Source organism: Paracoccidioides lutzii (genome assembly GCF_000150705.2).
Source record: "Paracoccidioides lutzii Pb01 unplaced genomic scaffold supercont2.22, whole genome shotgun sequence".
NCBI lineage: Eukaryota > Fungi > Ascomycota > Eurotiomycetes > Onygenales > Ajellomycetaceae > Paracoccidioides > Paracoccidioides lutzii.
In genome coordinates, this window is record NW_015440968.1 from 188,580 (window position 1) to 204,733 (window position 16,154).

Consider the following 16,154-nt stretch of genomic DNA (forward strand, 5'->3'; position numbering starts at 1 on the left):
GAATTCAAACACAGCAGCCGCCTATATGATGAGTGAGGGTATTAAATGAGAATCAACCCTGTCTCATACTCCACAGTAAGATGGTGTGTCTGAACATTCTATTGACCTGATTATTGAAAAAGCTCAAATATTATTAATAGATTCATCTGCTCTCCCCCAGATGTGAGGTGAGGCAGTAATTGCAGTGACTGAAATGCTTAATCTTATGTCAACATCAGTCAAGCTCTATAATGATGTAGAGGATTTGGATCTGAAGCTAATTACCTCATATGAAGCTTGGCTCAAGGCCCTGCCCTCCACACACAGAATTCACTGATGGGGGTGCAAGGCTTATTTAAAAATAGTGCTCAAGCTGAATATGAAGATGGCCTCATGATCACAGGAGCTTATATTTACAGGCTATGATGATTTTACTAATTATAGATTGATCAATCCTTCTAATGATTGTCTTTACACATCAAAAGACATGATATTTCAAGAAGATCTTCATTTGGCAAATCCTTTAGCCTCACTTGAGCAAGGTGTCAAGAACCTGCCTTCCACTGCCTGTGTGTGGCTGTGATTGCAATCCTCTCCACTTAACATGATTTATCAACAGATGATTTCATGGTGAATGAGAAGTCTCTATCTGCCCCCTCAGTATTTCTACACTCTACAAATAATTGATAAATAGACTATGAGATTACTGCACAGATTTCAACATTTTTGATGCAGAACACTACTGTCCTCCCAGGGTCCACTTTAGAGATGAAGAATTCTTCAATGCTCACTGAGAATATTACTTCAGTAAGGGAAGCCTCAGTGAGAGATTTCACTGACAATTCAACTGACATTCCTGCAGACTCTGAGATTGCTGGCTTGCCAGTTTCAAAGAACTTTACTTAGACTCAGGTGTCTGCAGATTGAAAATATTACTTTCATGTCTGTGTTAAGAAGATTAATCACCTCAAGCAGATTGGTGCATGGCAGCTAGTTGAAAGGACTCCAGATATGATGATCCTATGTGACCAATGAGTGTTTGACAAAAAGATTAATAATGTGGGTAGAATTGATTGATATAAGATCTGCTGGGTAGTCTGCAGCAATTATCAAGAAAAGAGTGTCAACTATTCAAAGACATTCACATCAGTTGTATCAGCTTCCACCTACTGAGCACTTATGACAATCTTAATATTCCAAGAATGGCACATTCTGCAGATTGACATGATTACAGCATTCTTAAATGCCCAGCTTCCCACCAATGAACATATATATATGCATCAACCTGCTGAGTTCCATGAGGGATGTGACAATCTGGTATGTGAATTGATGCAGAGACTATATGGCCTGAAGCAAGCAGCACTATTATGATATAAGAAGCTGTGAAAAATGCTATTGAAAACAGGCTTCCACATCAGTTCTCATGACACTGGTTTTTTCATAAATGATGTCTGCAAGGTCTATATAACCATCTATGTGGACAATGTTCACCTATATGATCTGAATATATCAGATATTGAGTGGACAAAAGCTCAGATCACCACTAATTATGAGATCAAGAATGTGAGTGATTCAAACTGATATTTGAATATGAAGATTGATTGAGATGCTGAATCATTATTGCTGTCCCAGCCACTGTTCATAAAGAATCTGCTTGAGAAATTCTCAATGAATGACTGTCACTCAACATCTTCTCCTATGAAGGAGAATGTTGATTTCATGAGTGATAATGAAGAACCAGTTGCTTATACAGTGAAATTTACATTATGTTTCTATCAATCAGAGGTTGACTCTCTGCAATATCTCACTGCCAACACACACTCTGATATAAGCTTTGCTGCTGGCTTCCTAGGGAGATTCAGCTCCTGCTCTATCTCAAAGAATTGAGCAGCATTCAAGCAAATTCTTAGATATCTACAAGGCATGCCTGACATAGGTGTGTCCTACTGAAAAGATGTAGATATAGAACCTATGGTGTTCACTGATGCTGATTGAGTGGGCTGTGATCTGAGTTCCCACTCCATCACTGAATATGTCATTTATATGACAGGGAGTCCTGTTGCTTGGCAAAGCAGCAAGCAGATAGATGTTTCAAAATCATCTACTGAGATCAAATATATCACATTCTCAGAGGCCACCTATGAGCTTGTCTGCCTCTAGGAATTGCTGGAGGATGCTGGCTTCATACCATCTCAGCTCAATAATCTTAATGATAATGATGGTCTGATTGAATCACTGGTCAATAAGCTAGCATATACAATTTGAGCAGATAATAAATCAGCAATTGAACTGATCAAAAGTGAGACTATTTCATGCTGTTCTAAGCATATAGAGGTCCACTTCCATACTCTTCAGGATCTCATCTGCAAGAATGAGATCTCAATTGATTACATCTCATCCACTGAGAATGCAGCAGACAGGCTGACCAAGCTGCTTGAGATGACTAGATACACTCTATGGTGGCAGATATTAGAAGATATGGTAAGCAGGTGGAAATGATTATATGGAGGAAATAACTGATTTTTCAACAATATGAGTTTTCCAGTCAAATTATGCACTGATACCTAGCTACAGGCTATTTTTTGTATGTAATCTCGCATATAGTTATGATAGAACTTTAGATATTTTTAAATTTAATAATTATAAAATTTATAATATATATAATAATCTTTTTGATAAAATATACAATAAAAAATTATATAAAAAATTAAAATTATTAAGTTAAATTTAATTTAAAATTATAAAATTATACTAAGTAAAGTGATCAAAATAAATAAAATAATAAAAATAAATAAAACAATCAGAGTAAGTAGATTGAAAAATATATAATAAAGATAAATAAAAATAATGAAAAATTAATTACTCAATAATATATAAAAATTTTTTATAAATTTAAAAGAGATTTATTATTAAATTAAATAATTATAAATTAATATTAAAATTTTAATAAAATTAATATATTTTTAAAGAATTTAACTAATTTTAAATTTTAATTTTATAGAAAATATATTTAAATTTAATAATTTAAACTATTAAAGATTTATTTGATATCTAATAATAAAAATTTTAAATAAAAAAAAAGAATCAAAATTATTTAAAGTTGATTATAAAAATTAATATTTAATATAAAGCTGTTGATTTTAATTATAAAGTTTTTAAATAATATTTTTTAAATTTTTAATAAAAAGTAGCAGTAATAGATAATTCTATAATAAAAAAAATAAAAATAAAAAAAATTTAATAATAATTTTAAGTATTTAGTATAATAACAATTACTGAAAAATTTATTAAAATATAAATATAAATATAATAAAAGTTTTGAGTATTTAATATGAATATAATTACTGAGAAACTCATTCAGATATGAATATAAATATAAATGTGAATGTGAATATTAGATCTATTACTTAATTTCTAAAGCTTTTTTGAAAAAAAAAAAATTTTGATATTATATTATAACTCAGTCTAAGATCAAGATATTAATAAAATAAAAGTTTTAATTTATTTATCTAACTATATAGCTTTGATGAAAATTTTAAACTGAGAATTAAAATATTGAAATGAATGAGTAATTGAATCTAAAAAGATGATGAATCAAAGTAAAGTAAATCATTTTTCAGAATAAAGTGAATTAATTTTAATTTATATTATAAGTAACTGTATTGTAATATTTTTTATATAATAAGAAGAAATAATAATAAAAGAAATATTTTAATAAAGTAAATAATTTTAATAAAAATTTATAATTATAATTTTTTATTTTTTAATATATAAATTTAAAATAATAATATTAATAAATAATAAAATTTTTACAAAAAATAAATAATTAAAATTAAAGTTAAAATATATGAAATTAAAAAATATAAATAAAAATATATATACAATAATAATTCAAATAAAAGAAAAAATTAATTTAAAAAAATTAAATATACATTTTAAGAGAAAGTAGTACTAATTATCCTTCCAAGTTAAATAATGAAAATTGTTGAGACAATAAAGTGACTGTTAATGAGTTTTTGAATTTGAGCAGGATTGAATGACAATAGATGTAATTTAGAATGGATGTCGAGGTTAGTTGACTAGAAATACGCCGGGTTTGGAGCTGGGTGGACAGAATTTAATGTGCCCACCCCGGGGACTGGAGGAGGGTAATGACAAGATGATAGGTTTTTGCTACTGGATGCTGCCCTGGATCTGTTCAATCGATAATGACGATATATAAAGGATATATATATGTTTCTGGCGTGAAAATTTGACGGTGCGTCGAGTCGAGCCTATCAATCAACCTTTCTTTCGATGAACTTTATACTCCGCCCTAGCAACCCGCATGAAAATCTCCACATCATTAATCGGCACCCAGCTGGTCAAAACCTTCATTGCGTTCTCAAAGTCTGATTCCAGGATGATATCCCGCATACCATCGATGAGGGCGGCGGAGGCAGCGTGGAGGACATCAAGGCTTTTGCCGAAGGGGCTAGCGGTCGGTTGCTTGGGGGATGATTGGTCATCGGAGGTATTACCATTTGGTGTGAGGGAACTTGTTGAGGGTAGAGGCGAGGGTAAATCCGTGGGTGCTGGTGGTTCGTCTGAGTCTCCTAGGAGCATGAAGACGTCCCAGACGCGGAGCTGGGCGGGGAATGGAATTGAGTAGTTGAATAGAGTTAGGTACCATCGGGTTCCGTAGGCAGTTGGGGGAATGCCGAGTTCAGTCTGGATATAGGGTTAGTGGCTGATATTAGTTTTACCTTTACTTTGAGGAATGAATTCATGAAAGAAACATACCAGCTTCTGAGCTACTTCACCGCCATCAAGCCATCCCTTTTCAAAATTATCCAGAGCTTCCATCAGACCCGAGAAACCGGATCTGTACAACCGATCCAAGCCTCTAAGCTGCCACAACCTCACAAGCATGACGAAAGCATGCTCTTCATCGTAGTATGCGAGAAGCGTCGCAGCCAGCGCAGCCATACCCTGGACATATCCAGTGTCAGGAAAGTAGAGGGACATCGCATGGAGGACTCGGAAGAGAAGCCTCTGGCCGCCTCTATACCGGCGACGGAACATGATATGACTGTTAATGGTCCTGGGAACATCAATATCAATCTGAACATCATCGGGGGAGCCTTCCTCTTGGAGATCATTGAACTTCTGAATGAGCTCTGTATCTGACGGACTCTCTTTTCTTTTCTTTGCACTAGCACTTAAAAACGCGTACCAGGCTGTAGCTCGCCATCTGTCGGGAATCCCTTTCCAGGTACGCTCGGTAAGTTTCGAGCTCTTCACATCGAATTCGAAAGTCATGCCAGAACCATCGTGTGATTTAGATACTACTTTGGCCATCTTTCTCCACTTATCTTCTCTTTCCCATTCCTTTTTCTTCCTTGCAAGGGCACGGGGGCCGTCATCGTCATCATCAACGGCTTGACCGGGGAGAGTTAACATGTCTCTTGCTTCATCCACAAACTTTCGATTTCTATTATGGGGTAACTTGTTGGTAGCATATCGTATTTTGGAGGAGGACCTATGAAGACCTGGATGATAGGAACTTTGAGAGGAAGAAGGGCGCGATTGATCTGCTGATTTTCGAGGAGGAGACCGTCCTGCGAAGGATCGGGAGCTTGCTGCGGCAGAAGGTGCCCTTTGTAGCGTACGTTTCTTACGTGGAGTTGAGGACGCAAACAATAAACTTGCCGAGACCCGCCGCATAGGTGAACGCATGTCTGGACTATTTCCGGTTTCTTTTCGGGGTATAATAAACCCATATCTGTCAACTTCGCCGACTTGAATATTCTCCCAATCCTCCAAACCTCCAGCAAGCTCATGTGGTTCTCTTGGGATAAAACTACTCCTTCTCGAGCTGTGCCCAACAACTGATGTAGCTGGAGTGTTAGCCCGTTTAGTTTCGCACATATACGTATTTTCGCCTTCAAGTGATGGGCCATCCAATATATCTTCCTCATTATTAAGACCCAAAAGCTTGTTAACCTCTGCCTCGTCAATAGCCTCATCTCCCTTCTCATACATCAAACGGACCCGTTGCGATAGGATTTCCTCGTCAGTCGAAAGAGCTCGAGCTGCAGAGCTAGATGGCCGAGGGCGTAGAGAATTGTTAGATCTGATACGCCTCGAATTCAGTGATTTGGGAGTCGTTGATTTGCTGTCTAGCGTATTATTATTATCATTATTATCATTGTCATTGATGTTGTTGTTGTTGTTGTTGTTGTTGTTGTTATTATTATTATTACTCCCATCACTCATAATGCTCTCTTCGTTATCTATAACTTCTCTTGGCCGACTTTCAGAAGTTTCTCCAGGCCTATCAACACTCTTTTGCGGACCTTCAGAAATTGATTCCAAGGATTCCGAAGTCAAGTCTCCAAAGGAGCCAGTTGGGATGTCCAAAGTAATACCACGAAACGGAATAGGTTCGATAATTGGAAGGGGTGGGACGGCAGGAGGAGGGTCTGGCTTGTTTTTCTTTAGCGGACTCCATTTTCGTTCTGATAGTCGGGAGCTAGGACGAGCATGTTCCTCGTCGATGATAATACTTGGAATGCTAGGAGGCGACTTCAGGCTTGGTGAAGAGAGTTCTTCTGTGGCCACTGTTGTTCTGCTGTCCCTTCTAGATGTGGCAAGACTGGAATCCCTTCTTGCTTCACTTTCGACGCGATGAATTAACCTCATGGGAGAGGTAGGGAGCTCTGTGGAGGTAATTGATGTCTGCTTTGGGGCACGATTGAATGATTCTATTTGAAGACTGGAGGGTCGAGAAGGAGAAGGAGGCGTGTTGGTTGAAATGGGTGTGGTGGGAGAGATAGGAGATGGCACAGGTGGCGGTGATAGAGGGACGGAGGCAGTAGCAGCAGTATCATCGTTGAGAGCTTGGGGAGCCTCAACCCTGGTAATAGAGCTCATAGATGGTACAGGGGGAGGCGACCTGGTAGGCGCAAGATCTCCCATAGCTCCACCCTCAAGGCTCAGCGCCATGTCAAGTTATATCTGAGGGGAAAATTAGGTTGAGAACGTCCCACAAAGCAAGAACTTGCTGACTCAACTAGAGTGACGCCAGGCGATATGAGAGGATGAAGCAGAGAAGGAGAGACGTCAGCAGCAGCTGTAGAAGTCGGTAATTGAGCTGGTAATTTTCAAAGTCATGGGGAGGCGCAACGAGGATCTGGAGACGGCATTCCTCTTTGGGGGAAAAAAAAATAAAAAAAAAAATAGAAACTATCTAGCGAAGGGCTCTAAGTAGAAAGAAAAACCAACTGGTGCCATTGATTAACAGGAAGACTCTAGGGAAATGTTAGTTAGGGCAGTCTGGGGCAAGGTAATCACAGTGATGCACAGTGAGAAAGCAAAAAAGGGGCGGAGATTGGAAATGGTCCAAGTGAATCGAGATGAGTTTCAAGGATGCTTCTGATCATAAAAGTATAAGGGAACTGCTTTGGCTTCCCAAATCACGTGCCTCGATATTTTAATTAGATAAAGCTTGACTAGCTTGTCATAACAATAACAACAATATATATTTATTTCATATAATTTTATTTTATTAATTATATTTATGATATAAAATAAAATTAACATATTAAAAAAATTTAATAAATATTTTTAAAATATAAATAATATAAATATAAATAAAAATTAAAAAATATATATATAAAATAATTTAAATCTTTTATTAAAAATAAAAATAAAATTAATATATTTTATAAAATTATATAAATTAAATTAAAAATATATTTTTATTGTTATTATTATTATTATTATTATATAATTTTTTAAATATTATTTTATATTTTATATAAAAATTATTAATTTAAAACTTAACATTTTTAAATAATAATTAAAAAATAAAAATAAAAAATATATTTCTAAAGAATTAGTGCAAAATAAAAATTCAACCTAGTTATATAGAAGGATAATCATAATTCGATAAATACAATTCAATGAAACACAGGATCAATGAATAATACCGGATTTGATTGATTTGATTGGTTTGGCACTAATCAGGTGATATTTCTTGTAATATTTGCAGTATGGAGTTAGTTTCAGGGGTGGTTGTGGGCGCCAAGGTCTCCTATTACGGATTAGCGCCCGAATCAGCATAGCCACCCAGCAGAATAGCTTGCCATTTTGGACGCCACCAACCGCCGGGCCACAAACATCACGAAAACCAATTCCCACGGCCAGTACATTGGTCAATTTAGGCAGCGGAGCAAAAGAACCCGAGATATTATATACATTCAAAGAATTCTTGATAAATCCAAACCTGGTGAAGCCAAATTAAGCAAAGATCACCACCGTAACGTCTGTCCATAAGCTTGGTCCACGTGAAATTATGCCGTTCCCCAGATACCAATGTAAGCCACCCCACTAAATGCCCACTGCAGCCAATCACATCTACAGATTTTGTTAAAGGTCTGGGTCCCAGCGGCCGCTAAGCCTGATGTGTCTAAGCGCCGTTGCCCTGAGCGTTTAGGCCCTTACAATGAACCCTTTTATTACATGCACTGGTCTAATTACCGGAAAGCAGAGGGGGTTTTATTATTTCAAAAACGCGGACCAACACCCACCTGGGCATTTATTCTATCAATAATCGATTCACTCCAACTCTGTGATAAACTTGCTCTCCCTCGTTTGGCTAGATGCCAAGGAAAAAGAAGGGAAGAATAGAAAGGTGAGACAAAGGAGAAAAGCAGGTTCTTCATAAAGAAACTATTTGCAAACTTGTTGAATGGGAGGCTATATCTAGATGCATCCAGTGCTTTGTTGTGCCCACATGGCTGGAATAAAGGGAGGAGATAAAAAATGGCTTTAAAGATGGAGTAGGGAGTTATGGCGTAATCTACGAGCCGCAGCTCTTTTGAAGTATCTCTTCTAAACATCATCCACTTTACGCCGCGGTAGTTGTGCCAGCCTCAGAGCCATTGACATTGCTAGTCTGTTTCCGCCCAGGTTCAACAGGTTCTAGTGGCAGCATCTCAATCTGCCGTACAAGGAAGCTTTTTTCATCAGTAAACTGGTCGTCATCTGTCCGGTCCTCCAGGAACTTGGGAAGGAATTTCAACAGCCGATCGCGATTGTTGATTAGGATCTTTTGGACGGCAATAGATTTGTTGGGATTTGCAACAAAGACCTAGAAGTGTGAGCGTTAGATTCATTTTGTGTCATATGCAGGAAACGGGAATAATAATAAAAATAAAATAAAATAAACCGGGTTGAGGCAGATGATGGGTCGGACCTTGAAAATGTGGAATCCTTCATATTGGACCATTTTGCGATCATCTCTCAACAGGTTCATACACAGCTTGAGATGATCTCCGCGATCCACGTATTTCGTCATGACATTATAATTAGCCCGGTCTAGAAGGATCTCGCCTAGCAGCTTGATGCTTTGCCGTTTCGTCACATACGAGTCCGACTGGACAAGAATATCGTTGTATTTGCCGAAGAACAACTCGAAATTCGATAACAGATATTGTGACACTAGGGCTTTATGTTTCGTGAGAATTTCCTAGGGAGAAACGTCAGCTAAAAGGACCAAAAAAAGATTCTCTTGTACACTTATGCAAAAACCAAATATAACAAGGGAAAAGATTGAAAGTGGTCACCTACTCTAAAAGTAGTAAATGCATCTGCGCCTACTTCGAAGCTTCCGCGGTTAATCCATTGGAAGAAATTCCAAAAGACTCCCTCTCCAGTCTGCTTGGTACCGGGATCAACTTCATTAATATGGATAGAGGGCCCGTCTCTTCCCGACTCATCGTACAGTATAATAGCCGCAATAACCTCGTACTTGAGCGCCTCCCGCAGGATAGAGCCACAGGGCATGGCGCTTCGATGATTTTCGTAGCCCCAACATAACTCCACTATAATTTCTGGCCGATTGCTAGCAATGTAAGATATGACAGGAGGTTCTGAGGAGTCCGCATTGGCGGGTCTGAAACGGAGGATATGGGAGAATATAGTTTGCGTATCTTTTCTTGCTTCGAATGGGAGGTATCGGATACTTCGGGCGAGTTCGTAGAGGAGGTCGTCTTGGATGACGGCTTGTATCAATTGTTGTACCTGTTCGGGAAGAATGTCGACTTCTTCACCGGGAGATCGTGAGCTAGACTATTCCCTCTCGTAAATATTTTGCGGGACGGAGGACGGGAGGCGGATATCCACCAATAATTTTACCGACCCTGTGTCCCCTGAACTATCAATTTCATATGGGCCAATTGCTTGGCTAAATCTTCCTCTATCTGGTTTCCATGACCGTCAGCAGAATCTCCATAGTTTGATAGATAAATGCAGCGAACCTTCGAGCCGCCATTTGGGTTTTCCCAGAGCCTCACGAGGAACTCCTTTATCAATCGCGCGACCTCCGCGGGCTGCCTTGCTCTGGCGCGGTTGAACAGGAATGCCATTGTCGCCCACAAGTCCCTTGTTGGTGTCCAGGAGATAGGGGGTAAAGTGAGCTTTATATAGACCTCAATCGGAATTCATCAAAACAATGGGATGTTAACTTTCTCAACGTGTTGAAGGTGGTGGGTTATACGGAAATTGCAAGTCAATGCCCTAGGCATGACTCACCGTGGGGGAGATGGTCGAATATATCGGACTGGCGTTGGGGGAGAGGTGGTGTTGTTTCTGTGGAAATGAGAGATATCTTGGTAGGCGTAAGAGTTGAAGCTGATATCTGCCGTTTGGGTAAACAAGCGTGCGCAACCACATTACGTACAGTGGGGTAGTTGCCCGCTGGAACGAGGATCCCTGCAGGCACTCCGGTACGCGCCAAGCTACTAGTAGCGCGAGACGATTTCAGTACAATTACGTGCCTTGGAGTCTTACAGGCTACTTTATTAGGTTTCCCTTAGCTATCTGACACAAGGCTCTGGACGCCAATTAGTAGTTAAGAGTCTTAATTAGGATTCGGGGGTGCACTGCCTAACATTCCGCCCTTTAGGCTCTTCCTCTCAAAAACCAGCTAACTATTCGTCCAACTTTCTGGAGAGCGAAACACATACTTCATTAATCTCCACTGGCACCGATTGCTAGGGAAATGTCCTATTCTACATAAAACGTGTGTCGTAGATATCATCTCAGTACATCATCGGAGGGAATTCAGAGCTTTCCCACCTTGAAAGAGGCATTGCGGGAGCCGTGAACGTGGAGAGATTCGCCCCACGAGCCTCACGGCCGTAGGTTATTAGGCATTGTTGCAAAATTGTAGATCCAACACTTTCGGGAACCTCCCCTCTGATCTCTCTCCCCTGGTTAACCCTTGAAGGTACAATTGGGTATAATGCTGGCTAGTTTTTACCCCTGTAGTGTGAACTTCCTGTGACATCGTGGCTCTGGCCCATGACTGCGGTCCTGTGGTGGGCGAGAATCGCGAGACGTACGATGTTATTAGAGTCTAATAATCCATTGTCGGGGCCCATGGTTAAAGTATTAATTATTTAGGCCCTGCGATGGGCTCGGGGTGCGATGTAGAGACTGAAAAGGCTGCTGGAACAGGCACCCCTGTATGAATTGCGGGGAACTTGGTAAACAACATAAGAGGTAACTAGGAACTATTAAATATCATCATCCTCCGACATTTAGCTTAGTTCCATGATCTAGTTATGCAAGCAGATTCTACTCGACAAATGCTCAACCCCAAGAAGTTGCCAATTGATAGTTTCATAGGAGAAGCTTTCAGTGAAGTCTCGAATCTTACCAGGGAAAGACGTTGCAGAAGAATAAATATCCCATTGCAAGTACCCCCTCTGGGAACGATATAGCTGGTTGTCAGCTTTAACATATATCCGAAGTTTCGCGTCACTACCCTGGCCTTCATTTGAAAAAAGCATCTCACGGTGCAAGAAAATACTACAAGAAGCCTGAAAGAATCACATGAGAGAAGAGTATCTATTTCACGTGTTGTCAAAATTGTCAGAATTGTCAACCAGAACTTGTTGAGCCTGTTTAGGCTGTCATATTTTTAAGCTTCCTAAATTTCCCCACTTCAAACTTTCAACCAAAATTCTTCCGCGCCTAGTTAAATACAAGAAAGATAATCGAGGACAAACTCATCATCATGCCATTGTCCTTTCTATAGGATGTATCAGGGTTTTCTTTCTCCACTATTCTAACGCAACTATGGCTTCTCTTCCCCAAACTCCACACGCTCTCTCCGAAGATAACCATGTAGACAGTGACAGCGATTCATCCATCACTGATCCCTTCGACCTATCCAAGGATGAAGGATGGGAAGATCTCGAGCTCGACGAGGAATCTGAGCCTGTAATCAGCTTGTTTAATGATAAGGCCTTTCCAGATGCTCGATCGATGCTCCATGACTGCAAAGAAAATTTCCACTTGGACTTTTTAAGGGTTCAGAAGGACCTTGGTGTGTAGATCAATACCGGCCCAATATTTTGCGCAATGTGACGGGAGAGCAAAAGTGTGGTGTCTGCCATTCGGTGCTGGGTTAGCCTACAGCTGACTTCTTTTCTTCTTCCCCTTTTACAACTTCTCCTTCTTGCAGACCTAGATTTCCTGGGCACCATTCGTCTTGTCAACTATATTCGTTCCGAAGTCAAGGCGGGAAATTTGACACCCGATGTATCCTCTGCGTCCTTATTCGATGATGAGCGATACTTGAGGCCTGTGCTGGAGGGCGATGCTCTTCTATACAGCTTGGATGATTTATCTGAGGAGTTGAGTCCCGGTCAAGATGTGGGAGGAGACGATGGGTGGGTGAAACAGGCAGATATGAAAGATCCGACGGTTCGGATTCGAGAACTTGAGGAAGAGCTGGAGCGTATGCGAGGGGATATTGAGGAGTATAAGGCGATCGTTAAGCGGACTTTGGAGAAGGAATTTAGCAGCGCCACTGCAAGTGCAGATGGGAAAACAGAAGCTTCAGAGTCTGGCAGATTTCAGCAAGCAGAGTCTGGCTACTTCACCTCCTACTCGTATAATGGTGCTTATTCAATCCATCATGCGATAGCCAATAAATAAATGTGGTGGACTTATCAACTAAATCTTGATTGCAACAGATATACATGAATCCATGCTCAAAGATTCCGTCCGCACGGATGCCTATCGGGATTTTATATATGACAACAAAGGTCTTTTTAAGGACAAGGTCGTGCTTGATGTTGGGTGTGGAACGAGTACGATAGTATTTACTTATATCACTCCATGAATTTTCTTATGGCTTACTTGTGTCCAGGTATTTTATCAATGTTTTGCGCCAAAGCAGGGGCGAAAATGGTGATTGCAGTTGACAACTCTGATATCATTGACCGGGCTCGTGAAATCGTCTATGATAATGGATTCGGAGACGTGATCAAGTATAGCTTTCTTTATAAATCCCGGCATTTGCTATAATCAAACTAACTGGACATTATTAGATGCATCCGCGGTAAAATCGAAGAAGTGCAACTCCCCGTCCCACAAGTCGACATCATCGTCTCGGAATGGATGGGATATTGCCTCCTCTTCGAAGCCATGTTCGACTCCGTAATCTGGGCCAGAGATCGCTACCTCGCGCCGGACGGCCTGATGGTACCCTCCCATGCCACACTCCAAATAGCACCCCTAGCCGGTCCAGACCTTATTGACTCGCACATCACCTTCTGGAACTCAGTCTACGGTTTCAAAATGTCCAGCATGTTGTTGGGTATATACGATGAGGCCCTGATCCATTGTATCTCAAAGCCCGAAGACACCATCGTCGCCAAGGCATCGCCATTTTTGCAACTGCCTCTACATACCATAACCATCGACGAGCTCACGTTCGTCAAGGAGTTTGAAGTGGCGCTCAATACGGACATTGATGCGCTGGACGGCTGGGCTGTGTGGTTTGATATGTTCTTTATGCCGTCGAGGACGTCCAAGGTGGCTAAGGATGCTGTGCCAGGGGATATGAAGAAGGAAGGGTTTGTCGCTTTCTCGACGAGCCCGTTTGATCCGGAGACTCATTGGCAACAAGGGGTGTTTCTGATTAACAGGAAGAAAAAGCTCGCTAAGCCGTTAAAGAAGGGACAGGTTATTAAGGGACATATTGAGTATAGGAAGAAGGAAGATAAATCACGCTCTTTGGATATTAAAATTAATTGGGATATTGAGGATGTGGAAAGTGGGCGACAGGAGTGGTCGTTGCAATAATAACGAAACTCAACTTCTCAGGAATTCTCAAATCTTAGGCAGCTTCTTACAGAATTTGGGTCTACAGACCTCTTATACTTTGTGGGGTATATTAAAATAGAGAAGGTTGGTCAAAATAAAAGCGTCGTTATTCATAACTGCATGACTCTGCAATTTTCTAGATTAAGCGTATGGGTTTATGTCGAGTGCGAAGAAAACTAACCAGCCAGCTATACGTTGGCAAACTGGGCACTGTATCGTTTCCCGGGAGCTGGCACCCAGCCCGATGACTGGTCATCACCAGAAGAGCGTTTTCCACGTTCCTTGTCGTGGTTCCTGGAGCTTCGATGAGAATGGCGATCATTATGGGAACGTGAATGTCTCGAAGACCGATCCCGACTCCGATCCCGCCGCTCCCGATGTGAGTCGCGTTTCTTAGAACTCTCACGCTCACGCCCATTCTCCGCAAGAGGAATATCAGCATCCAGACTGAATCCCTCCAAACTATCCCGTGAAGCATCAGATCCCCGCCTCCTTCGCTGCCGTCTCTCTTTCCGATGACGACTCGAATATCTTTTCTGCTTCCTTTCCCCCTCTTTCTTTAGATCCCTTAGCTCTTCTCTCCTCTCCTCTTCCCACTTCTTCCTCTCCTTCTCCACGGCCTTCAACTGATGAATCCCTTTTTTCATCGCCGCCAACGGATCGTTGGAATTGATTCTCTCCCTCTCCCTCTCCTGCCTGCGCGGATCTTCATTTCCCCACACATCTTTATTGGGCAACATATCCTCCGCTGTCTGTGCCGCAATGTCAACATTTGACGACGAATACCACGGGTTCTTGTCCAAACTCTGCTGAAAACCTGCCGCATTTGAGAAGCGCATGGTATACTGGTCTTCATATTCACGTTTCTTCCTTGCTGCCTCCATCTCGATTCCTAGATTCTTCCCTGAGTTACCAGAAGGATCGTTTGCCGCTGCGGATGGGGGAAACAGGTTAATATGGCCCGATTCATCAATCAGCGGGGCGTCCTTTGCCTCTTTGCGGAAGAGGACAACATCTTCTTCACGTGTCGCCTCTGCGCGCTGCGCATCTTCCCTAGCAAATCGTATATCGCGATCTGTATCATTTTCACCAGCTATACGTCTTCGTTTGCGATGACGGGGTTCTTGTTCTGCATCCCTTCGCTGAGGAGCTGACGGTTTTGCTTCGAGTGATAGGGGAGGTGAATTAGATGGTGAGCGTAGGCCCCGTAGAATCTGTATGCGCTTCTCAGCGTTGGCTTTTTGTAGACGGCGCTGCTCCTCTTGTTCTCGCGCTTTGGCCTCTGCTTCATCGCGCCGGACGCGGGAAATGTTGTCTGTGTTGTAGACGTTCCATGACTTTTTGCCTAGCAGATGCCTAGGAGATTGAGCTAGTTAGCGGCTATAAAAGTCGTTTAGAGATGATGAATAAGTGAATGCAACTCACAAGACCATCCTTTTGAGAACTAGATATTATCCTTTTCCTAGCTTTTAATACTTGAAAAGTATCAGAGAACGTTGTAACAGGTCAGAATAGTTAGGGGTCATTTTTTGCTTACATCAACATCGTTCTAAATTACCAAGCCCGGAGATTTAACTAACTAACTAGTTAACTAGTTAGTGAGCCGCAGCATTACCTAATTCAGTGGCACAACTATAACACGGTGTGGCTGCAACTATCCATGAGCAACACTCATCATCAAATCTTATATCTGTCCTAACACTACAGAGTGCTCTTGATGCGTATCTTACTCTCGCAGACTGTCTGGCGTTGGACTTACATCCACTTTAGCTTTAGTCTGACAGTTACTGTGGAATTTTCCCATTCTATATTTGCTAGTTAATCTGTTCCTATTAATATACATCTGCCTGTGAACCCTTGCCGCAAGTTCTCCACCTAACTCCATCAAAAGCTGGAACCTGCCCGTTGGGATAGTTGAACAAACGTGTTCTCTTCATAACTGGTATATATATGGCCTGGAGACTCATCTAATTCCTATGTTCTCAGCCACACTTAAACCACTTTCCCAA

The 16,154-nt window shown here is 40.9% G+C and overlaps 4 protein-coding genes across 4 annotated transcripts; 1 reads left to right on the plus strand and 3 right to left on the minus strand.

Annotated features, from left to right (window-relative positions):
• Positions 1–4,260: 4,260 nt before the first annotated feature.
• Positions 4,261–6,966, minus strand: PAAG_07129 (hypothetical protein; the record flags this gene model as incomplete). Its single annotated transcript, XM_002790847.1, has 2 exons — positions 4,261–4,689; positions 4,762–6,966. 2 exons carry the CDS (start codon positions 6,964–6,966, stop codon positions 4,261–4,263), a joined length of 2,634 nt encoding a protein of 877 aa, XP_002790893.1.
• A 1,906-nt stretch (positions 6,967–8,872) lies between these two features.
• Positions 8,873–10,391, minus strand: PAAG_07130 (conidiophore development protein hymA; the record flags this gene model as incomplete). Its single annotated transcript, XM_015846136.1, has 5 exons — positions 8,873–9,115; positions 9,221–9,493; positions 9,595–10,070; positions 10,166–10,226; positions 10,284–10,391. 5 exons carry the CDS (start codon positions 10,389–10,391, stop codon positions 8,873–8,875), a joined length of 1,161 nt encoding a protein of 386 aa, XP_015700571.1.
• A 1,717-nt stretch (positions 10,392–12,108) lies between these two features.
• Positions 12,109–14,124, plus strand: PAAG_07131 (arginine N-methyltransferase; the record flags this gene model as incomplete). The annotated part of the gene is made up of 5 exons (XM_015846137.1): positions 12,109–12,358; positions 12,497–12,934; positions 13,011–13,127; positions 13,187–13,307; positions 13,368–14,124. The coding sequence occupies 5 exons, from the start codon at positions 12,109–12,111 to the stop codon at positions 14,122–14,124; spliced, it is 1,683 nt and encodes a 560-aa protein (XP_015700572.1).
• Positions 14,125–14,333: 209 nt separating this feature from the next.
• On the minus strand, positions 14,334–15,578 carry PAAG_07132 (hypothetical protein; the record flags this gene model as incomplete). The annotated part of the gene is made up of 2 exons (XM_002790850.2): positions 14,334–15,501; positions 15,571–15,578. 2 exons carry the CDS (start codon positions 15,576–15,578, stop codon positions 14,334–14,336), a joined length of 1,176 nt encoding a protein of 391 aa, XP_002790896.1.
• Between the last annotated feature and the right edge of the window lie 576 nt (positions 15,579–16,154).